The 25575-nt window shown below is 36.9% G+C and overlaps 1 protein-coding gene across 1 annotated transcript; it reads right to left on the bottom strand.

Annotated features, from left to right (window-relative positions):
• Window positions 1-10746: 10746 nt before the first annotated feature.
• On the bottom strand, window positions 10747-25209 carry BLOC1S5 (biogenesis of lysosomal organelles complex 1 subunit 5). The gene is made up of 5 exons (XM_027451600.3): window positions 25013-25209; window positions 24378-24460; window positions 23065-23194; window positions 19116-19174; window positions 10747-12840 (listed from the first exon to the last, which is right to left on the bottom strand). The coding sequence occupies exons 1-5, from the start codon at window positions 25155-25157 to the stop codon at window positions 12661-12663; spliced, it is 597 nt and encodes a 198-aa protein (XP_027307401.3). The 5' UTR covers window positions 25158-25209; the 3' UTR covers window positions 10747-12660.
• Window positions 25210-25575: the final 366 nt, after the last annotated feature.

Consider the following 25575-nt stretch of genomic DNA (forward strand, 5'->3'; position numbering starts at 1 on the left):
TCCTCCCCAGCATGACAGTGTTTTATCTCGGGCCCCAGCCTTCCTATCAAAAAATAGTTTATCAAATTTTAATCAGCTTAAATATTGATGTATTACTTACATAGCATGGAAAGTATTTTCTGTGTTGTTATTGGTGAAGGTGGGTTATTTTTAATTATTCCTTTGTATCGTTTTCTCTCTTTCTGGTGCTTCTCAGCTTTGCAGAAAGCACCACTGGTAACCGAAAAACCTACTGTAAATCTACTGCTTACCCTATTTCCATGAAGGAGTCCAAGCCAACTGCTCTGCAGGAAGTTCAAGATCGAAATATTAAATTCTCATACTTCCACTTTTCTTACAGATGCACTGGTAAAGTCTCATAATTTAAGTTCCACAAAAAATCAAAACCAGCTAGATAGAAAGCTTATTTACAGTGAACTCCTCTTAAGAAAGAGCAACAAAGTACTACAAGTTTGGCATAGACAGAAGCCCCCTTGTCTTTCAGTACCTTTGCAAGTAAAATTTGCTTCAAGGCCCCAGAAAGTCTGTCTAATGGTGTTGATCTATTTTCTTTACAGGAAAAAATGGATTCTTTGAATTTTCCTAGCAGAAGTGCTCTCTTTCCCAAATCATCATAGCATATAATTACCCCTTCTACTACTTTTCAAAGCCATGCAAGATCCAAAGTCACCTTACCTCCCACAAGGTATTTCTAACAAACAGCCCTGTCTTGGATTGTTCCTCTTCTTCCTGCCCTATATTCACAGATAAGTGTAACTCTGGAAATAAGCTACAGATGACTAGCAATATGCGTTCCTCTCATTTAATGTTTTGTGAAATACATCTGTATTTACCCAGAAAAACAGCAAACTGGAACAGCAAGGGGGATTGTCAAAGACAAAAGAATGCAACAGCAGACTTCTGGTTAAACATAGTTTGTTTGTTGTTAATGCATTCCTAGAGTTACCTAACTAATTGTGAACAACATAGCAACTGTTACATGTGGTATGATATTGTTTGATTCAGTAAAATCCATGGAATCCACAAACCTAAAGCTAAGAGTCTGATGAGATGCCTCCATCTATGTTAGACAGTGTTGTGTAGAGCATAGTACTGAACAATTAGGGAGGGTCATGATGAAATCTCAAAAAAGCCAAAGGAAAGTTTCCTAAATGGAGCCCTTTAAATGAAGCGTGGGCAATTTTCACAGAATGTTTCACCTAGAAAGAAGCAGTCAGTCAATAGCAACCCATAGTGTAGACTAATCTATTGTACGTTATGTTAAAAAAAAAAAAAGAAAAAAAAAAAGCAATTCCTTTAATCAGTTTCAGAATAGATATAATCTTTTTTTTTTTCCTCAACTCGAGTAATAAAGAAATGTGAATATATATGATTTACTTTCTCTGCATAATTTACCACATTAAAGACTCATTCCTTACTCTCCAATTAGACCTCCCAAGCTTTCTCCCTACATACTCCACACTTTCATTTATTTTCACTGTCCTTTTCTTTTTCTGTCTCAATTCTACCTCTTCTAAGATCAAGCAAACTGTATGTAGCAGCCTATTTGAGTACAAATCATGGTGTTATTTTAAGTATTGTTCTCCATTCTTCTCTTAATACTAGCTAATTTCTCATAAATCTTTTTGCCCTTCTGCCAAACACTGAAGAGATGTTTTCTCTCAGTTTTCCACAACAACATGGATATCTTTTTCCCTGAGTGGTTTCAGTAAATTTAAAATCTAGGATAAATAAATAGTCAAAATTGTTCTCTAAATCTCTTTACTCTGCAATCACAGCTCTGTTACCATGACTTTGTTAGTTCCTTCTCATCCTTTCTAAATGCAAAGGAATACTTTTTTGTTGTATGTTGATTTTGCCACCCCACTCACTGCGTGTGCCTTCCTCCAAATCAAATATTAGACAGAGCCAGCACTAGTGCAAACCTCAGGGAAGTCTGCTTAACCTTACTTAAACTCTATGAAAACAACTTACATCTACCTTTTCCATTAAAATCTTAGACCTTCTACCATAAAGTAAAACAAAATGACCTTTTCATATTAGAGAAAAAAAAAAAAAAAAAAAAAACAGAGCTCAGCTTCGCAACCCCAGGTTTATCCTTGTTGAGGAAAAGCGTGGCCCAGGGTGAGGAGGGTGAAAGAGGAATGTTTGAGCTCAGAGGGCATCCTTGTTCTCAGGGGAGTCCAGCACAGGACAGAAGTGAAAGAGGGGAAATACCGGGAGTGATCACAGCCCTCTGGGTACAAATCCTGGGAGGATGTCCTACCACATGCAAGGAGTCCACATGCCTGGTGCTCCATTTCTTGGCTCGACCACTGCCACACCACGCAGTGGCAGAGAGGACTGACCATCATTGTGAGCCAACATGTCCTACAGGATCTCCTCTCATCTATGTGCAAAGGTTGTTCCCATTGCCAAGGAGCTCTTGAAATGCAAAAAAAACCCAAGTCATTAAAAAAAAAAAAAAAAAAAAAGCTAGAACTCTCCAGTCCTCCCAGGTATAATTACAGAAAATAACAACAAAAATAAGGTGGCTCCTGGCATTTTTGGTGTTCTGAGGTGTTTACTGTTTTGAGTCTCGACTGCGGTAATGTGTAGGACGCATAAACAGTGAAGTTGGCCAACCAGATGGGGCACGCAACCTGCTAATTGGGGAAAGTCTGCCCTAAGATCCGGCCACTGGTTGACAACACAACAGCCCCCATAAAGTCAAATTTTATTTCCATTTTTTATTATTTTAAATACTTGCTGAACCGCTCATATAAAAAACTGAATACGCATTTGGAAGGGAAAAAGAAAATTATTTTCTGAATGTGCATTAGCTTTCAACACATCTCTATTTACAGCATTTAACAGTAAGAAACACAGGGAGAGAATCTACAGCTTTGGTTTTATCTTTTTCCTTAGTATTATAAATTACACAGACCCTAAGAGCAAGATATACTTGTCACAAAACACAGCCAATCCTGAGATATTCAGGAAACAAACAAATAAATCCACCATCCTTGGAGGCAGACTAGAGTTAGCCATTGGAAAAAAGTATCATTCAACACCTTTTGTTTTCTGTTCAATATTACAGAAAATAAATTTTGAGGTTTCTTCACTCCTTTTTTTTTTTTTTTTTTTTTTGTGGAAGAAAAGGTGAAAATTCTGATTTCCACAGACATTAAAATATCCTCAACACATAATAAATTCCATTCTCCTCTAATAACTATTGCAATTAAAAAGAAAGAAGAGGAAGAAGAGGAAGAAGAGAAGGAAGGAGGGAGGGATGGAGGGAGGAAAGGAAGGAAGGAAGGTAGGACAGAAGGAAGGAAGGAAGGAAGGAAGGAAGGAAGGAAGGAAGGAAGGAAGGAAGGAAGGAAGGAAGGAAGGAAGGAAGGAAAAAGAAGATTGCCTGTGGTTTCAGAACCATGTATCCCACAATACACTTATTTTCAAGCAGGTTAACATTTGAGTCATCTGATCTAATCTTTAGCTATCTACCACTAAATTCAATTCCTTCTGATCAAAAGCCTTAGCAAAGTATCAAAATAGGTGTCATTTACCCAACACTCTAGGTCTGTTTTTTCCTCTTTCTTTTTTATGATTCTGTAATAGAGTGAGGCTCTGATTCTCAGCCTGAGCTTTAGCTTTGTGCATGCCTAATTGCATGAGCCCATGCACATGCAGAGAAATTATGTAGGTGAACTATGTACTTGTAATTGTTAAAGGTGGTAACTGAAATCATGTTCCACATTGTAAATTATCTGACCTTTCAGTTAAGCATCTGTTACCAGCTTAATGGCCACTGAATGTGTTTTGGCAATAGAAATAGTTTACTACCTTTAACTCCTCCTGTAACCTTTACATTGCCAGCTCAGCAAGGAGCTAAAATGAAGCCAAAGGGACAGTACCTGTGAGAAGCAGACCACAGAGTCCTACAGCAAGGTTAATTCCTGTCATAAGTTGTAACTATGAGGCCATTTGAAAAGAACATGGTCAAAGCCAGTCGTACTCCACCAATACAGCTCTGGAAACTGTTGAGGAGGTATACAGCCTACTCACTGTGGCTGAGTACAGAAAACAAAACAAAAACAGGTACTACACCTTCATATATCCCTGTTTATGCATTCAGGGCTGGCAGGTGGGAAAAGAAATGGTACACTAAGTTTAAGATTTATTATTTTTTTGGTTGATATAAAATTCAGTGTACTACCACAAAACTAGTAAGCCTCCTGTGGCATTTAGATAGTCCTACTAGCTGCACTTTACAGATAGATCTTTCTGGCCAAGTGTTCTGTTGTAAATGCTGAATTGAGTTGAAGATGTTATGTACAGAGCTAACCAGCAGGACTTCTGCTACCATGCTGCTGGTGCTTACGTAGCTACCCCAGAAGGTGGTAGGAACTACTTGGTTATGGACTTTCACACAAGTAACAGAAGAAAAACATCTAGAAAAGCTATATGACTTGCATCTTCTCATTAAATAAGAAACATCTCCTTTCTAAATCAATAAAATATAATTTCCATATTTCTCACTTACAACCACTTTCTTTAAACTTCACCCAGAAGCAAGAATTAGAACAGGTGTCATTAGTTTAATGGTATTTGATTTTGATGTGCTCTGTGTTGCCATTTTCTTCCTACTATTTTGCAGATGTAAGTTGAACTTAATAGTGCAGGGTTCCCTGTGCTACCTTGCTAAAATAGATCAAAAGATACAGTTTATTCTGAACTATCTTTCATATGTTAAATAAATACTTAAAGTGAGCTCTCCAAAGATCAAAAACATCTTTTGCCATGAGCAGCATTTCACTTTCCTATAAGCCCATATATTTCCTACCATACAATTCAAATTTACAATCAGACATAAAAACCACTCAACAGTGAATTAAGTAATGATTAAGCTGAAAATTACATATGATAAAGAATCTGCAAAAGCAATATCTGAATGCTCTTCAGTATATTTTCTTTTATTTCCCTTACACTGACCAAAAAAATGCAAACAATAAATACAGACAGCAGATGTAACTAGTCATTTCTGACTGTCAGAAAAGAAACCAATATAATGTCAGTAATAATCGTTTTCATTGCGAAGTAAGAGAGGTGAAGGTGCTTTTTCACTACTTATTTTTTCAATTTATTTTCCTGCTAAATTGCAGTTCAGAAGCTATGTTACTGGCTTATATTTCACAGAGGTAAATTGGCAAGAAAAAACAAACAAACAAACACAAAACAACATCAACAACAACAACAACAACTTTATTATAGTTTCCTATCTCTAAACAAATTTGTTTTGGGGTGCTTTGCTGTCAGGTTCCTGCTTCTTCGACATGTAATTCATGCAGTTGCTGCTGAAAGCCCATTAAGAAAGAAACCATGCCTGTCACCCAACAAAGAAGGATGTAAAAGCACTTCATTGTTCCTGCTCTGCAGAAAAACAATTTGCCACCGCCAGACCCCACTCCCAGCTGTGCCAAGTGCACGGTAATTTATTACCTCTGGATGTCTGATTCCAAGTGAAGGAAACTGGAATGTCATACCTTCATTCATAACACCGTCTCATGGAATTATTTTTTCCGGATTCCTGGGAAGTTGAAATATTTGAGAAGAATATCAGGAACTGTTGTTTTAGCCTGTTTGGTGAGTAGATAATTGCCTTCCAACTCTATTCTTTCAGGAAATGATGTGAGTGTTGCATTGTTCCTAGACGGGGGCAGCAATGTTTTTTAACAAGACACATACATATATATTTTTAAAAGAAACAAAACACAACAAAAACATGCAGTCTAAGCCACTGTACCAAACCAGACTGTTTGAATCTGGTGCAGATAAGAGGTTGGCCCAGACAACTTGTCCACATTTCACATAACTAAGAGCATTCTTTAGAAGGGATGTAAGCAACACTTTTTGTTGAAAAAGAAAAGAAATCTAAAACAAAACCTTTTATGATGTGGGAGTAAAAAGCTCATTATGTTAAGTGATATCAAACATGACCAGAAAAGGCCCTAGGGAGATATTACACTTTTTTATTGGATTCTGTGGGACAAACTAGCCTGGGAACTTGAAAGCACAAGGACTGTGCACGTGGAAATCACATCATATATGAAGAATAATTCCTTACCGTGTGAAAATTATTTGGAAATAGTTTTCAGCTAAAGTTTCTCTTTGTGGCAGCCATTTCAAAGGGAGCATACTGAGGCAATGACCTACAGTAGCACTAATACAATAGCTGCTGGATAACCTCCTTGCAGAGTTATGTGGTCTTAGTCCAGTTCTGTGTTGACAGGGAAAACATAGTCAGCACTGAAACTTGTAACAGCTCAGGCTAATGCTGAGCATCTTACTTGGTTTTGACTGAGGACCATGGCAAAAATCCAACACAGCTTTTGAGATGCAATTTAACTTTTGATAATAGTAAAACTGGGCCTCAAGAAAGTGTAAAGAGGGAACCACTATTTCTTGTTTAGGAGAGACTGCAAAGGACAAAGGGACAACATACTTTTGGCTACTTTGACTTTTCATGCTCTGCTTTGACCATGACACATTTCTCTGGGACTTGATTCCTCTAAAAACAAACTGAAGAAAGATTTTGCATTTTGTGACCCTTTGGTGATGGTGACAGCAACCTCAGTGAAAAATACCAACCACCGTAATGATGGCAACATGGTGCATTATCCCTTTCCTCCCTACTTCAGCATCTGGCCAAGAAACAGAAAGACAATAATTAAGTGGCCCTATTGCATACAGTTCTATCTGTTCATGGATGTCTTAAAGTGCATTTGCAGCACCACCCGCAAGTCACAGTTGCATGTTTTTGATATGCACATTTGCACTAATTTGAAAACACAATACTTCTTTTTCCCATCCTGCGTACTCCCCACTAACCTGATACACAAATTTTTACAGTGAAAAACAGCAGCCTGTGCTTGTGCTCATTTCTCCTGGATATATGGATATGAAAAAAGGCCTTCCATACACAAAATGAACCAAAACTCATCTGTGCTACAGTGGCTCTCTGCACCAGTTTCTATGCTCAGAGCATCCTAGACGATAAATTTAACACATTTGCCTAATACTATGAGTGCTTGCTCAGGACACAAATGTTAAAGTCCTACTGCCTCTGAGTGCTTCTTGATTACAGGAAACTTTTCCACAAAACTTTGGAAAGTTTGTGTTGCGAAGTATTGGTGGATGTTTATTCTGAAGAATTTTTTGAATCATTTGGGTTTTGATAGTTTAAAGGAAAATTCCTCCTTAGGATGCCAGGCAATAATTAAAGGTTTTAAAAACCATACTGCTAACCAGGTGTACTATGGTAATTCTATTTTATGATTTTTAATGTTGTTGAGAAAATATTCAATTTTCTAAATTACGTTTAAAACTCTTTCAGATCAGTACATTGGAGCAAGGCGCAGTATTTCCTATTTATGTAATTCAGCTTAGAAGCTTTCTAGGTGACATAGTAAATATTGGAACACATTTAAAGCCATCTGGAGAGGGGATTTTCAGGAACCGGAATTTCTTTAATGAGGGCTAAAAACATCTGGAAAGGACAAACTTGGGTCCACTCATAAAGGGCTTCCTATGACCTCAAGCAATCCGGAACTAATTTTTCAGAAGCTAAAGCTACTGAAAAGCACAGAGCATGTTCTAGAACACACACTGCGGCAAGAGGCTCTTTTGCATGCTTTTGTTTGGGAGAGCACTCATGTTTTACCATCCTATAAGCATTGCAAAGCAAGCTTGCAAATTTATTTTTTAATTAACTCAAAGAAAAGTAAAAATGCTTTTCCAGGTCCTGCAGTGCAATAACTGAAGTTTTCCTTCAGATTACAGAATATAGAGTCTATAAACTATGAAATGCTATGGATAAATTTATAGATTGCATCTGTCTCAGAATGATAGTAACGAGTAACAAGCAAGGTCATAATATAGCGCTTCAGTTTTTACCAGATGCCATTACATTAGAATCATAGAATATCCTGCTTTGGAAGGGACCCACAAGGATCCTTGAGTCCAACTCTTGTCTCCTCCACACAGGACCACCCCAAAAACCTGTGTTAAATACAACTTCTGTTAAAAACAATAAAACAATAACTAAACTAAACCTAAAACAAACAAACAAACAAAAACCATTAATGATACTCAGTTGCAGGTCTCTCCCTGTATAGACCCAGTCATTAGGGGAGAAGAATGAAAAGTAAAGTTTTACTCAAAATTACATTAGTGTCAGTTTTAAAATGCAGTATTATCCATTCTTCAGTGCAATTGTCTTGAAAGAGCATACTGAAAATGTCAGCTTTTTCTTCACTGTCTATAAAATTACATTAAATAAAATCTAAAAGTGCAGATTTTGTCCTGATAAAGCATTTCAAAAGGTAAACTGAAACCTAAGTGAATACCTCTACAACACTCCTAATTATTCCAAATGCAGAATAACGTTACCAGAATACAAGAACATAAAAGTGTACAGTGGCTGCTCTCTTCTACTTCTCTTCCTGCACGAGAAGGTCCTGTTTCAGACAAATAACACAAATACCTGTGTGCCCATTTAATTCACACAGATTTAGTGAAGGTTCACACAGATTTAGTGAAGGTTCATTTTGAGTAATACAAAACTTTACAACAGGAGTGGAGGAACAAACATGCTCACCATTATCTTGAATAAGTTTCTTTCTACTTTTCTCACTAAATATAAAACTGCCATGTATAAAACTGCAAAGGTATGTAATTCTGTACGCTTTTTAGAATTAGAAGTTACATATACATAGAGCACCGTATTTCTGTGGGTTGAAATAAGTCTTCTATAAAGCTCCCTTTGTTAGTTGTCCTAAAACAGATTTTAAGCCTTTTTGACTTCTCCCTTCTCTTTTACAGGTCTCTTATTTGGAATTTCTGAATAGCCTTATTGCTAAACTATTTATGAAAAGTACTTATGTTCCTCATTCAAATTCTACTACAACAGCCGCTACTGCATCTTTCTACAAATTATACTGGAATTAACAAACAGGATAAACTAGAAAAACACTAGTGTCCTTGCTACTTTGAGAAGTTCATTTAATTTTAAACAATTAAAGTAATTGGCATGTTTGAAAGTATGTGGTATGATAGATGATTTTATTCACATTTTTGTAGCAGCCTACTACTCCCCATCCCCCTTTTATTATCATTATTATTATTAGTAGTAGTAGTAGTATTTAAAGCAGGGACACAATCCCTATCACTAAGCATAAAGTTTTGTCTCAATCCACTTCAGAAAATCACGTCCACTACATTGGACAGCAGTATAAGCTTGCAACTCTTGAAGGTTTTCATCTCTGACACAGTCTAACTTGATTTCTAATAAAACTTAGTTAGGATGCATATGTTTTGCTGACAGCACTATTCAGATCAGAATCACAATTGTAGGGGTTGGAAGGGACCTCAAAAGATCATCAGGTCCAATCCCCCTGCCAAAGCAGGTTCCAAAATCATTTTAAGAGTGATCCATTTTAAACCTTTTAAGGCGTAATGGGGGAGAATACTGCTAAGCAGTGCTTTTCTGTTTGCTTGTTTAATTTAAAAATGTGTGCTTTCATCCACTAAAGATCTCATATTTACACAAAATACTGACCTGCAACTGAGGACAAATATTTACATTCTCTAATTCATACAATGACAGGATGTCTAACCTTCCTTGACAAGCTTGTACTGACACCTACTGGGAAATATTTGTAAATCAAAATCCATAGACTTGAGACTTGGAAAGCTTTTCAACTCATGAGTGAACTATATATGAATTCATTTACTGGTTTATTATTCAATTTATTTGCAATTTAATTGGTCTACTGAGAAAACACAGTTTTCAAGGAAAGTTTTAACAAGCCATAAACTGTCAGAAGATGCAATACTCCAGCTGGAATTATGGAATTAGTCTATAAAAAGCATTACCTGCTGTTAGCAAAAAAGCTGGCTAGGAGCAAATAAATCTTTCTCCCTTTCTTCCTAACATTAAAATATGTGATAGGCATTCATTGAATATAAATCATCCCAAGGAGAACTAACTTCAGGTTTACTTAAATATTGAGAACCTATTGCAGCTCCTATCAGAATCCAGTGCAAACTTCGATCGAGTTTAACAGGGATTAAATCAATCATGTAAACATTGCAAGTATAAGCTAAAACACTTTCTTCATGTAACAATGACATAAAACAACTTTGAAAGTATTCCTTTTTTCTGTTCTTCCCAAATGGTAGAAGCTACTGAATAAGTATTTCAATATTACACAATCTCTCTGTGGAACATGGTTGTGCCCAGACAGCCCATAGTATCACCTTGCTAGAATACCGATGAAGATAAGAATTGTATCTGTCAGATATTCAGATATGTTCTGTTTTGAGACAATCAGACATGATAAGTTTTGACCTTTTTTTTTTTTTTTTAGTGTTTGAAGAGAAAAAATGTTTTAAGTGTTGGAATGTAGGAAAGTGCCTTCAAAGACAATTAGACAATTTATGGATTTCCAGTTAAATCAAAAATTAAAGCATATCATACAAAAATGAAAATTACTGAATAAATACTGAATAAAATAACATAGCAACAGATGGTCTTTGGGTAGTCCTGCAGCAAATAAAAGTTTGCCAATAGGCAGATACAGACTACAAAGAAAAGTGTTTTCAAACAATCTTCAGCATAAAAATTTCTGTGAGACTCTAAAAGAGGAACACATTTTCCATGTTAATATTTAGAAGCTTTTCAAAGAATCCACAGCACACAACACAGAAGTTTTTGGAAATACCTCTTTATTTTCCAGTGGATACCCAACTTGCAACAAGTGTATCATTGCTTAACAGCTCTCAAGTTGAAAAAAGTACTAAAATGTACAGTTCCAGTGCAGTTAATTAGGTATTGAAGTCTTAATAAAAATGATCAGTGCAAAAATAAAATTAATTCAGTATACTGTTAGATGCATTTTGTTGTAAAGGTATTTGAGCTTTGAGCACATATACATTAAAGGAATCTGGTAAGACAGAAGCCTTTTTGAGTTTGCCCTTAAAACAAAGTCATTCCACATCCAATTATAAAGACAGGCAAGAACTTCTAAGTTGAATACTGAGCTTAGTTATGACATTCATAAGTGGGTGCATAAGCTGAGAAATATAACAGAGGTCACCTTCTGTTCAGACAGGGGTTGTTAAAAATGAAGCTTCCCTGTTTTTATGTGTGGGATACCCGTGAGACATCTATGTTTTTTCCATCCACAACAGAGAATTAACAACATTCCAGCATGCCCCAGTGTCGGCAAGTTCTCTTTTTCAATCCAGATGCATGATGATGATTGATGAAGCTGTCAGGCCTACAGTAGCAGGCAGAGCAACCTGGCAGGAATTCAGTGTTACTGAAAGAAATCTCAAATACTTATTCCATCTCTTCTACTAACTTTAATCACACTATCAACATGCTGCCAGGAATGGAGCCTTGACACCAAGCCATAAATTTACACAAGCAACCATTGTCACCATATTACCATTGCCATACAGGTAAAGGGTAAATTCTGTTTATTTTTACCTGTTTCCATTCTATATATTGGATGCCAGTTAAATTATGGAAACATATTTCCTGTATTACCGGTTAGCTTGCAGCAGATTTCATTAAGGTACTATGTCTCATTTTGCTTGGTTAATGAACTGATTATGTTAACTTCTTCAGTTACACTGCTGTTAAATAAAAGTTTTAAATAAAGGAAAGCAATACAGGAGCTTCACATACTCCATATGAGTAATGGTTAGTAAGAAGAAAAAAAATCAGTACTACAAGCATTTTACCACTAATGTGATCATTTGTTAGACTGAAAAAGAAACAAAAGTTTCCTCAGCTGGTTTATAAAGTTCTGATAAGTTTATCTTAAGTAAACCAACAGCATGTCATATATTTAAGGTAGATACTTGAATTAGCTTTGTAGCTAGTACAAGACCAATATGCTTCTCATGATTACTCTTGAGCTTGTTTTAACTTTGTGTAGAACAGTAAAGCTTAAAAAGAGAGTTCTGAGATATTTACAAGGAGAGGAAAGTGGTTCTTGACAAAACTCACAATTTCTATATTAGGAAAAAAACACTTAAATCTCAATTTTACTTTGTAATACTGACCATAGGGATCAGAAGTTGGAATTTTAACTGGATTTACAGCTTTGCTGAGACCTCTCATCACTGAAGTTTCAAAGTCTATTCTGTAAAATAAGTTGGTTTTCCTGAAATCTACAGAAAAGGATTTACAGATTTCCCAGTGAATTCTCAGCTAACTATGGATGGAGACTATTACACCTACTCTTTCTTGGAAAAGGGCAGTGGTTGCACACTGGGATGGTTAATGTTACATTAAGCTCTATTTCCCCAAAAGATATGATACGCTCTGCAAATGGAAGAGAATTCCAATTTGCAACTCCCTGAGCCGATGTAGTCACAATGTCATTTCCAATTCTACCTTCCAAGAAACTAAGAAATACTGGCATTCCACTTGCCCTGAACAAAGATAGGCACTTAAGTTGAAAGTATGCAAAACTTTTCTTCCCATACCAAACACGTAGAGGAGATTCTTCTTTTATCTTACTTGTTTCATCTTTCCAAAAGAATCTCAATTTAAGTCAGAAGCAACTGAGTAATGGCATAAAACCAGCACTACTAAAAAAAAAGCTCTTAAAAAGAAACGTATTTGGCCAGTTCCTTCTCCATCTCAGAATACTGCTCTTTGAGGCGCTCCATAGCTTTTCTGTGCTCTTCATCCACCTCTGCTTGTTTATTCTGTTGTTCTTTCATGAACGACTCCCAGTGGGCTATGCGATTCTCTTCATCAGCCATTACCTTGTCAGCCTGAAGCTGAAGAGAAAAATGGGAAGATTTAGCAATCATTTCTAGATAGAAATAGCCATGAAATCTAATCTTAATTCATCAGAGAAACTGGGATTTTACTTCAGTAGAAGCAAAAGTAACAAACAAAATAAATAAAAATAAAGGAAAACAAAAATCATAAAACACAGTCAATGCAAAAGAAATGGTTAAATGTTTGATACTTTTAATGATAGCATCAGCAACAGCACCTTTTCTGCAGCCTGGTGAAAATTAACTAAATAAACAGACACTTCAGAATTACTAGTCCAATTCTGTTGGTCTCTAAAAAGATTATACTTGTTGCATTAATTCCTCCTTTGACTACAGACAAAGTTAGAAGCCCTGTAAGCATCTGATATAAACCTAGATTATCTCACAATGACTTCATTTTAAAGATGAATTTCTTATCTTGGAAGCGTGGTATTTAGCCCCTTCATTATAGAAAAAAAATAAAAATCAGTATGAATGGACATTCCCTCACCACTCCATTCTCATTTGTTGAAACAAAAGCATTTTTCACATTCCTGAATACATTTTTAAAACTAGAAGCACACCACATTTCTGTTATACCACAATGATGAGGTTCAGTATAGCCATCAGATCAAAGAAAGTATTGATAAAAAAAATCCTCTAACAAAAGAAGAAAAGAACAAAATACAATATAACAACATAAATATACGTTTTCAAACTGGCAGTTGGTGTTTCTGCTCTAGCCAGCTCTCCCTCATTGTGATTACTGTTTTCCTTTATAAACAAATTATTTTCTCTCTCAGAATTTCATTCTGCTTGGCTTCTGGTAAGCTTGACTCCTTTCACTCTCTTGTCTTAGAGAAGAAAAAAAATCCAGCTATCTAGAGAGATCATACACGCATCCAATATAGATGTACTTCTGCAGACTTTTTGCATGCGATATTAATAGTCTGGCTTCCTTACGCTTGAGTCACAATAACTTTAGACAGTTGCTCTTACATTTGCTCTGTCTTCTAGCAAAAGAAAGGATTCATCTTCCTTATTTTCTTCTTTTTAGTGTATCAGGAATGTTTGTTTTCTATGTATAGCACTTCTGTGCAGGAATAAATACTGTTATAGGCTTCAATAGACACCTGACATTTTTGTCAACTACATGCAATGAAAACCCATTTCTATAGTCTTCAACACGTTCTATGCACTGCTCTCCAAGATCACACATTTTAGGTTAAATACACAGTATTTCATATATAACGGTATTACGCCAACTTCTGTTTTGTATGCCACAGATACCATCTACTAACAAAATATACTAGTGTGTACTACTAGTTCCACTAGCACACTTTATTTTTTGAAACTGCCAATGTATTACACACTTACTGACAGGATCACACAGAGCCTACTTGAACTACACTCTTGACAAAACCACGCTCTGGAAAAAAATAAATAGTTTGCAAGGAACACAAAACTTTTATTCTTCTGCTTATTATTATTAAGTTCCACAGCACCACTTCTACCTAAGGATATAAAATGATTTACCAGGCAAAACAACTGAAGAGATTTAGAGTATGAAACAACTAAGTTCAGTTTATCAAAACTCACTGTGCGACCAAATGCAATTGCTAACAGATGGGTGTCTTTGGGTACAGTCTTTACAAATGATGTATATTCTGCAGTGTAAGTTTGCTTCTTACTAGAAAGTAAAGAATCTGTACAGGAGAGACCTATGAATGCCACAGCTGTGGGAAAGCTTCAGTTGGCACTGCAATCTTGTTAGATATCAGAGAAGAATGAGAGAAATTGTGACCAAGGACAGATTTTTCCTACACCCATATTCCAAGATCCAAACTGCAACAGACATTGTCTCTGAAGCTAAGGCACTACACAGCTTCCATTATCCAAGCATTCACTGCTGTCTTGCAGCAGCTGCTACTGTGGTACAGCCTCTTCTTGCTCAGAACACCAGTAACAGCCTCTTGTGGACCCAAGCTCCCACAAAGGACACTAACACCTAACTCCAGCATATAAGCAAGATACTAAAAGATAACGTTTCTCGGCACAAGATGACTTTCACATTGTAGCTCTGCAAGTTCTCTTCATATTGGCCCTGTTTTTGTTTTCTTTCTACAACATTCTCCACTCCTACCATATCCCCTTTTTACCCAGTGCTATTTACTTCACTGCTTTATTCAATTGACTGTAACACACAGGAGGAAAAACTAATGAAATGAAGACACCATGCACAAAATACTGTGCCCTAGCTATAACTGTAGCTCTAGCACTGCTAGAAAGCATTGAGATCCGTAAAGGTGGATGAAATAATCTCTCATTAACTGTGCCATTGATAGATATGAAAAATCCTTAAAATGCAAATGTTTAGACATCTTGGCATGGATGCATACTGGTTAAGTCAAAAGGCCAGTTTCGAAAAGCAGTTTCCAAAAATCAACACCATTAGGTAAATCAGTGATCTGTAGAGACAATGTTGAGCATTTTATAATATCAATTTGTAATTTCCATATTTCTAGATTTGTAGAAAGTTTGTTTTCCAGAAAACAATACATGTATGTTTTGATAACGTGCCTGGCAAATGACTTTACAGGGCGATTTCATAAAGGTGGGGAAAATAGCATCTTCATTTTAAGATTAAAAAAAATCAGGTTATTTTTCATCTGTTTGTTATTGAGGAAACTTTCCAATACCCTTGTATTACATGTCTCACTCCTCAAAGATTAACCACTCAAACCTGAAGAAATATAAAATTTAAATATTAATAAAAATAGGCACTATCTCCTCAAGCTTCAGGTTCCCTACTTATGAAGAATTAATTCAATTCATATTTAAATTCTCTGTATGTAGAGAAGAACAATACTTCAGTGAACATCATTTAAGAGGTAAAATCTTTGAAATACATACGTTCTCTTGCTAAAGATAATACAATAAAACAAAGATAAGGCTCTAGGCATCTCCTGTCCTTGCTGGTATTGAGTATGTCAACAGTAAGAAGAATAATCGCTTTCTAGAGATTTATATCATACATCAGTGATACTGATATATAATTCCAATAATTCTTTCTTAAGTTAGAAAATAAATTTATCACGACTAAAATAATTGTTAATAATTCACCCTCCAACTTCTGCATGTTGTCAGAATTTTTGCATTCAGCAAATGTTTAACAGAATTCCAAGCAATCTCAAACATGCTACTGGTGTTGGTTTGAAAAAAATAAGTATCTCACTTCTAAGATAAAAAATACATCCTAGCGAATTATCATCCGTACAAAACTGTGATCTGTATGCATGTGGGAAAGACCCCAGCCACATGCAGAGCAGTCTGTTTTGAGATGTTAGAATTGTTTGAGAAAATATCTTTTTACTCACAGAATCTAACTCACATACTCCAACTCACAAGACAGTCTTAATATTACAGAGCAACAGAACAGTCCAGGTTCAGTCTCTACGGTTTCCTTAACCAGATGTATTCACTGGGCAAGTGAGGAGACAGAACTGAAAACTTTTTTGGTTATGGCATTAAACCTGATGGCGGGAACCTATTTCCAGTTCCTGATACACTGAATAATTAAGCTTTTGATAAATGCTGCCTATAACTATTCCAAACGTTAGAACAGTTGCTTATTAAATGTGCTTTTTTAATATCAGTTGTTTCAAAGGAATAAAGAACTGATAGATGCCCTTTCTAGGCATCTACAAATTGATTAACGTAGGCATCAATGTGTAGGTTGAAGAGAGTAACACTGTCATTTCTACAGATACGTGTATTTACAAATCTGAATTCATCAAATCAATGACTCGCATTAAATGTCTAAACAATAATCGAAAATCCAACAATAATCCAAAGAACTTCAGTAGCTGTACCCCTTAACTGACATAGAGCATTAAGAGACTCAGTGGCATTTGTATATTCATGTTCGGTTAGGAACCACTTCTGCTTTACCACACAGCACAAAATAAAGCATGCATTCTGGATAAACAGGTATTCATATTTTAGGAAAGTAGAATGTTTTTTTCTAAAATCCAGAGAGTACTTGTGGAAATAAGAAATACTTATCTTCTGATTTGATAAAATCAATGCTTTTACTGTCACGAAGAAGGTAATAACACCTGAATGTTCAAAAATGTGTGTACAATTGCATGAGAAAACACTCTTCATCTTATTGAATATAAATATATATATATAAAAAATCTAATTATTCTTTCATGAAGAGCAGTGATTCAGTGTTATTTTCTGTATTTTTAAACTTATAACTTTGCAAAACTAACCCAACTATTTTAAAGATAAATTTAAATAAGGCATTTTTTTGAAAAAATGAAAATTATTATAAAACCATTTTTAATAAATATTGTATATTACTTCAGTTTGAAAGATGGTAACGATTTCTTGTATACTGTACTGAATCACCCAAGTTGGTTTTATTTATTACTGTGGCATGTTTTTTTTTTTAGAGTCAATGATTATACAAAAAATAACATTTGTAAAAACAGATTTTTTTTTCAGTAGCATTATTTTTAGTATTACTCAGGCTATTTTTGCTGAAATTTAAAACAAACAAAAAATCAAGCCAAATGCCACATCTTTTGAGGCACAGACTAGCTTTCTTACCATACTAGTTCGTGTTACAAGCAACGAAAGGTAAAGTTAGAACAGGAAGCATTAGGCAGCTTCCAGTATAAGCCTGCAATCTTCCAAATAAAATGAGTGAAACTTTTTTACAAAAAAAATAAAAAATAAAAAAATAATCAGTGAGACAAGTTTCCTCAAATGCTTCTTCCAATGACAATCCTGTAATCACAAGTTATTTTACACAATTTCCCTTTTGTTACTTGGCTGATACTAATAACAGAAAGGAACTGAAAAAAAAAAGCAAAAAGCTGATAAAGCAAATAATTTTCAAATTCATTCTGTTCAGCAGAAATGGAATTCATTTCACTGAGGGATGTAACACAAATCACTTGACACCATATCTTACCCAAAACAACCAAACCAATAATGTCTTTTTTTTTTTTTTTTCCAAAACACATGATTTCAGAAATAAAAGTATGGAAAAAATATTTTTCCTTGAGTTGCTGAACTGCAGTGACAGCTTGTATCTGTAATTCAGAAAAAAAATATCTACCTGCTACTATTCACATTTGGAAAGTTTCAAAGCCAAAAAGTCTTACTATACAAGCTTAAAAAGAAACATTACAAATTCTGAATAGTTTTTAGCATTGCTCTAGTGCATTATAAATTTTCTGAATGGAAACATAGAGCTAATATTCTAAAAAAAAAAAAAATAGTTACTGTTCTTATTAAATGAGTTCATTTTATAATATTTTTTTTTCATTAAAGTTTTACTTCAGACAGTAGAACTATAAGAAGAATTTCCTACTTCAGCCCTCTCCCAATATCTACACTTGTGTTGGGCACAAGCAAACTTTGTCAGGGTTCAGTAGTGTGCTATTCACACAGTATTGGTATTCAACTGCAACTGGACTGCCCATCTTCACTGATTACAAAAAGGAAAGAAAAACATGACTATTGACTTATATAAATCAATGCACAGCCTATTTTGTGTGATGGCCACAGAAATGTCTTCTGTTTTTCTCAACTACTACATGATTACTTGCAAAGTTTTATTTATAAAAAGATAACATTGAAATACAATCATGAAGGACTAATGGGAATACATTAAACTAATTTATTGTATAATTTTCCAAATTTTAGATTCACAGCACATGTATTTCAAATGAGCGAAATGTAGCCAACTGAAAAGATTCCAATGATTCGCATGTTCCTATAATACAGCCCTTCATTAAATAACCCATCCACAAGTGAAAAAAAATGCTTCCTTTTCAAGGAGCAATACATATAATATGCTCAATGTTCTCAGCTAACTAGGAAAGATTTACATTTCCATTCTGGTAGGTTAGTAGGTGTTTTTTGTTCCACAGAAAATAATTTTTTTAATTTAAGCTTTCCCTATATGTGACAAATATTATAGTCTCAGCAAGGAGGGAAAATAAAGCAAAGGAAATAAAATAAAAAATAGTTTCCACACATCAGGAGATCGTAGGAAGAACTAGTGATCCATTAAGCCTGCAGTCCTAAAACATATATGCTGCTGCAATATGCACTTTATAAGCGTAAAAATAACTCCAAATCTTTTACTGCAAGTATATAAAATATAGAAAAGTACATTTTTGATTCGCTATACTGAAGGCAGGTAGACTTGCTGTAGAAGCAAGTAAGACTTTTGCTTAGTTCACATTATAAAAATCTATCCATTCATCCTTTACCTTCCTTTCTTCATGTTCCCTCTCTTGGAGTCTGTGGATCATATTGTTGGAAGCTTGCACTGAAACAACAAATCACAGTAGATCAGTCTGCTGTTCTAAATCAAAGAGAATTTTGCCTGAAAGGGATTTAAATCACGTAAGGCTGTTGCTCATCAAATGTTGTATGACACTGTGTCACTAACCTCTGCAAAAAAGATTCGTCAGTGCTTGCAGAAAATGCATTATATTACTAACTATACGTAGGCATATCACTGACTTCAACCCTTGTGCGTGTTCTAGAAGCCAAAATGAGAAAGGCAGCCAAATCCTTTCGTGCCCATATTCCTTAATGTTGATGACAAGCTGGAGTGTAACAGCAACTCAAAAGAAAAACTCACAAGTCAGTAGGTAGGAACAGATGACCAGGGACTATGTTTAAGTTCTTTGTTTCTTGTTTTTCCCCTCCAAATATAAGAAGTAATTTAGTAAAAACAATCTGCACTGATAACATCTTTATGCTGGAGCCAGCCTCTTCTATCCTAAAACTAAGTCTGAGAGAACTTACTAATGGAAACAGAAACTGTATTTCTACATAGTTTTTCCCCCTAACTCATTAAATAATTAATGCAGAATTAAATTAACTAATTTCTCCAAAACAATCACGTCTCTCACTAACACAGCCTAGTTATGAGAAACGTATTAGTCATTTATCATCACCTTAAAGCTGTATTAGCTGGTGACTTCTCACACCAGCTGGAAGGCTTCTGCCCCCAAAAGGGCTTGCAGTTACAAAATAGGTTCACTGCCCTTGCAGGTGAAAAGGAACGGGGAGTGCCATGAAATGGAGCATCTCTGGTGGCGAAGCCTGAGCCACTCAGGCCCATTACAATAAAGCAGCAAGTGATAGCGGTGGCAGACTCCCTACCGCAAGCAACAGAGGCTCCCACTTGTCAATCTAATCTGTCATCTAGGGAGGTTTGCTGCTTGCTGGTGGCTCACACACTCAGGATGTTGTGAAAAGCCTACAAAGGCACAACTGTCTCTTGGGCTCCCCATCTGCTGCTCTGCTGCTCTTCCACATAGACACCAGTGATACTGCAGGGGTGAGCTCCAGAGTAGGGAGAATGACTACAGGACTCTGGGGACAGTGGTCAAGGACGTGAGGATTCTGGTTGTGTTATCCTAAACCTTCCTGGTGATGGAGACTTCACAGATCCTGTGGGTTAACAGCTGGTCATGCAGCTGATGCTGGCATCAGGGGTTTGTTTCTAGGAGTGTAAGACCCCCCCTGAGGTTTCAACAGCTGCTTGGAAAAGATGGGATTAACATAACTAAATAGGGCAAAAGTAGCTCTGCCAACAGGCTGGCAGACATGACAGGGACATCTTGGGACTAGGAATGACAGCAGATGAAGCGATTCCTCAAAAAAATACATAAAAAAATAAGGAAATTGGAACAGGTGGGCAAGCCAAGGGGCTGAGACAATCATAACAGAAGGGACACAGCAATCACAAAAGCAGAGATGAAGTGGAAACACTCCAAGTGTGGGCACCTAAAGAAGTGTCTGCACAACAGCCTTACAGTGAAAGCTCTCAAGACTGTGCTAGGGATAATGTCAGGCTTGGGAGGCTCTCGGAAACATCTCTATGCTAATGCACATAGCATGAGGAACAAACAGTAGTTTGAAGTCTGTGTACAGGGCTACCACCTCACTGGGATCACAGAGAGACATGATGTGACTGGAGTGCTACAGTGGGTGGGTACGGGCTCTTTGGAAGGACAAGTTGGAAAGGTGAGGAGGGGAAGTTGTCCTTTATATGAGTGAGCAGCAAGAATGCACAGAGCTCTCTGCCCTGGAATGGATCAGGAACCAGTCAAAAGCTTCATTTTCAAGGATCACTTCCTCCATGCTCCAGAAAGGTCCATCCCAACATATAGGAAATCAAACAAAGGCAACAGAAGGCTTGAATGGATGAGCAAGCTGCTTCTAACTGAATCCAGCCATAAAACGGAAGTGTGTAAGAGGTGGAACCAGAGGCAGGGGACCCAAGAAGAGCATAGATCTTGTGGAGACATGGTTAGGAAGGCCAAGGCTGTGAAGTGCAAGATAGCATTCTAAAAGGACATAAACAGAAAAATGGAAAACTAGGGAAAATGCAAGCCCTGTGCTGAATGAGACAGGGCTCATTCATATCCATCAGTGACCAAGATGCAGAGTGCACCAGCAGCAGGTTTGCAGATGATGCACAACCGGGAGGAGTGGCTGATGGACAGTATGGTTGTGCTGCCATTCAGAGGGACCTCAACAGGCTGAAGAACTGGCCTACGATGCATCACAAAGTTCCACAAATGAAAATGACAAATCTTGCATCTGTGTTGGAATAACACCAGGCACCAACACCCACTGAGGGCCAACATCCTGGACTCCATTAGGAAAAGCACTGCCAGCCGGGCAAGGGAGGTGATCCTTCACCTCTGCTTGGCACTGGTGAGGCCAGTGGTGTGCTACTGTCTGCTTCTGGAAAAGCAAGGAAGAGCAAGGAAAAGCAAGGAAGGAACAGACTTATTGGAGCAAGTCTCATGCAGGGCCAAAACGATGATTAAGAGACTGAAGCACCTCTCTTGAGAACAGGCTGGAAGAGCTGGGAATGACCAGCCTGAAGAAAAGGAGGCTCAGTGGAGATCTTATAAATGTGAATAAATATCTGATGGTAGGGAATGAAGATGAGGAAGACAGAATCTTCCCTGTAGAAACACATGAGATTCTCTGTAGAAACACAAGAAAGCACTTTTTTCCTGGGAGGGTGGTTGAACACTGGAATAGCTTGCCCAGGGAGGTTGTGGAGTCTCCATCTGTAGAGATATGCAAAACCCAGCTGGCCACAGCTCTGAACAACCTGCTTGAGCAGGGAGGTTGGACAAAATGACCTCCAGAGGTCCCCTGCAACCTCAACCAATCTGTGATTCCATATACTCCCATCTGTCATTCCTTACTATGAACGATGTATTGTGCAGATATACATCGGAGAGTCAGGGAGTAATATCAACAGTTCGTTCCTTTCTGAAGGTATTAGAACATATGCCTTATGTACATGTCTAAATGATAGCTTTGAAATATTTTCCTGCAACCTTGTTATGTGTATAGCACCATTACCGCTTGTTATTCTACATATTCCAGATGCTGCACAAGTAAGCTATATGAAATTAAACGTTTACAAAGTGCTACACATAAAATGAAATAGCCACACTGATAACTTTCAACAGCATAAATTTGGTAGTTAAAGCTTTATGGCCACAGTCCCTTAGAGTATCTTGTTCAGAAGCTGAATGATCAAGAAAAAAATGCTGAAATTTTATTACAACAAATTTTAAACTTCCTTCTAAAAATGTAAGCAATAAAAAGTTTATTAAATACTTATAACTTTGAAACTAGGATTAGCATACAAGAATTATTACAACTACCACATTTGCAACTAAAGATAACAGCACATTTCATATATCGTATTTACATGCCAGCAAGATTTGTTTTAAATTGTGGGAGGAGCCAGTATTATGCTTTCCCATGTAAAAATCAAGAAACTCGAAGGTCACATCACAGCATGTTTCTAAAAAAAAAAACAAACAAACAAACAAAAAACACCAGAAACTTGAGATTCTGTCTACGGCTTTAGACAACATGGAGCAAATACCATCCTGGTTTTAAGTGAATAGTGTAAGTTTGGCCTGAAATAGCTTTGACTGAAGTCAGCCAAAAACTTTAATGTAATTTTAGTTGGCTAGGACCAATACATAGCAAAAAATGTCCCTGTTATTTTTCCTTTTAAATTTTCAGAGAAATGAGAACGAAGTATGAAAGTGGTAGAAAATTTATCTAAGGATGGTAATCTTTCCACAAATCATATTTTGAATCCAAACTATTTATTATTCCTCAAAATGACATAACAAGGGAAATAAAAAACAACTTGCTTACATCTCTTGAGTACTTCATTCAGATTGTCATGCATTGACTGCTCACACTTGGGAAGAATGTTTTCATTTGCTTCAAAGATAGTGCTCTTTAGATTTTCAAGTACTCGTAGTTCTCGGAGGCCACGTTTTTCCTACCAGAAGAATTTAAAGACAATGAATGAATAACAAGAAATTACACTTTCTAAAATAAGAGAGTTTCCCAGTTGATAAACTAATGGCTTTTATCTCAAGAATTGTACCATTGTTTACTGAAGTGTTACTCTGCTTACTTAGCACAATTGTTAAAATAAGTTTTGTGGGAAAAAATAGAACAAGACATCAGTTGCAATGAGAGAAATAAGTGAATTTAGTTACGATTCTGTAATTGGGTTTCAAAATTCCCTTCCTATGAAAAGACATACAAAAGTATTTTGTGAATCCTATTCAGGAAAGTCAAAGAAAAATTCTTTGAGACTTTCAGACGTATACAATACACACGTGATGAGAGCCTAGTTCACATACTTATTTTGCTAAACCAGTACTGGGAGAAGTTAGGTCTGGTTGAAATATTAGCTACAACCTTGAGGAAAAAAATAAATTAATGTAATTTATTAAAAAAAAATAAATCTCTGCAGAAAAGAAGTCTAAAGCATAACCATATTTTTTCAGGATTAATTTTAAGATTTTAAATCCCAATTTTTTAAAGAATAAGAATATATTCTTACAAATAGCCTGTTGACACAAGATTCTACTTTTCTAAGTTTTTGCTGCCATCTTGTGGACACTATTAAGCTTCGAAGCAAACGTATATTAGAACAGCTTCTATACCTTCAGTACTTTAGCTTTATTCAGACAATCAGGCAACATTCATTCAATTTTTAATGATTTTCTCACTTAGCATAATGTGATCCTTTTCTCTTACAGAAACATTAATTTTTGTTCCATGAAGGTAAGTAAAGCAAAATTCAATTACAAGTGCAAGCCAAATCCGTCTGAAGTACAAGCCAGTTCCTTTATCATGCACAATTCTATACCAACAGCATTTTTGTTGAACCTAAGAGACTTATTTAAGACAGTAGAACTACATCGTTCCCCTCCATTGATATTCCTACCAGTCTTTTGCAGGAAATAAAAAGTTTTGAACAGCACATACATATTAAGTGGAGTCCTAAATTTATCATTCTTTACCAAAGATGCAAACACATACTACAGGTGCAGTAATCACTCTGGGCAAGAAATGCATGCCAAATCTTTCTGAAGCAAATTACAAATGTATTCAAAGCTCTAAAAAGATGCTAAAACTGCATGAAGTCCCAGTAAAACACAAACACTTACTTCAAATTCTTTAACAAAGTATCGTATTTCTCCCTGAATTACTGGTCTGTGATCCAGCAGTCTTGAATAGATTTCCCCGACATCTAGAAGATTAACAAAAGTTAGTTTTTCTTTCATGTTCCATACTTGGCTACACAACGCATGTTGGCACAACATACTTAAATACACGGGGCTCACCAGAAACATACAAAATCAAAAGAACAGCAGAATGCTGTTAGTTAGCTATCCTATTTATGCAGCAAACCACTGACTTAAATAAAACACAATGCGTTAACAGACCAGGTGCCACAGACACCTCGCTGTGAACGTTCCCCTCTGCCTTGTCACCCTGTTTTCAGCCTCCTCCTCAGCACATGGCTTCCAGATCTGACAGTTAACGGCAGTAAAGAATTGATACACAGAAGAACTTAAGGCTGCAGTTCAACAGAAATTCACAGCTTAAGATGTGGGAGCCTCCTGCAGTGAGGGACAACTGGAAAGCTCGCTATACTGCAACACTGCCTGCTGTGTTCCAGGGCTAAGGACTTGAAACACACTCACACAAACACAAGTATTTACGGTATTTGTGTATCCTGCATTTGCCCCACAGCCCCAGCCACGCCCCAGCAAGAAACGCACGACCCCCGCGGGCCTACCCTTGATGATAGGCTGAAGCAGGGCCCCGGCAGACAGCGCCTCCCGCTTCCTATCGCCGGGCAGGGGCAGGGGTAAGGGCAGGGGCAGGGGCAAGGGCAGGGCCGCCCCGCTGCGGCCGGGGGACGCGGGGCCTGCCCTGCTCATGGCGCCCGGCGCCGCGGCCTCTCCGTGACGCCATCACCGTGCGCCCGCCGCCGTTGCCATGGCAACCGCGGGGCCTGCCCCAGGCTGAAGCTGCCGGGCCGGGCCGAAGGGGGGCGTCCGGTGGGGGAGGGGAGGGGGGGGGCGAATCTCCTAGGCAGTCCTGCTCTCCTCTGGCACCCCGCGCTGTTCCGGAAACTAAATAAAAAATAAAAAGAAAATTAATTAAAAAAAAAAAAAAGAAAAACAAACAAACAAAAACAAAACACACCAAACAAACGAAAACAACCCACCACCACCACAAGGTGCAGTTGCTAGTTTTAATAGATGAGGCACGAATTCGCATAAATCAGTTTGCTTCCGAACAATCATTAGTCGTGGTTTATGAAAATTAAGACGAGTAGTCTACTTCGTAAACAAA

This window comes from Anas platyrhynchos, chromosome 2, assembly GCF_047663525.1.
Source record: "Anas platyrhynchos isolate ZD024472 breed Pekin duck chromosome 2, IASCAAS_PekinDuck_T2T, whole genome shotgun sequence".
Classification (NCBI taxonomy): Eukaryota; Metazoa; Chordata; class Aves; order Anseriformes; family Anatidae; genus Anas; species Anas platyrhynchos.

Bases quoted from the DNA above. Each gene is read 5' to 3' on its own strand.
- BLOC1S5 (XM_027451600.3), bottom strand. From the start codon at position 25,157: ATGAGCAGGGCAGGCCCCGCGTCCCCCGGCCGCAGCGGGGCGGCCCTG. The intron at 24,461-25,012 runs GTAGGCCCGCGG...TTAATCTTCTAG, and splicing joins GCTTCAGCCTATCATCAAGG to ATGTCGGGGAAATCTATTCA. The intron at 19,175-23,064 runs GTAAGCAAGTTG...TTGTTGTTTCAG, and splicing joins GAATGAAGTACTCAAGAGAT to TGCAAGCTTCCAACAATATG.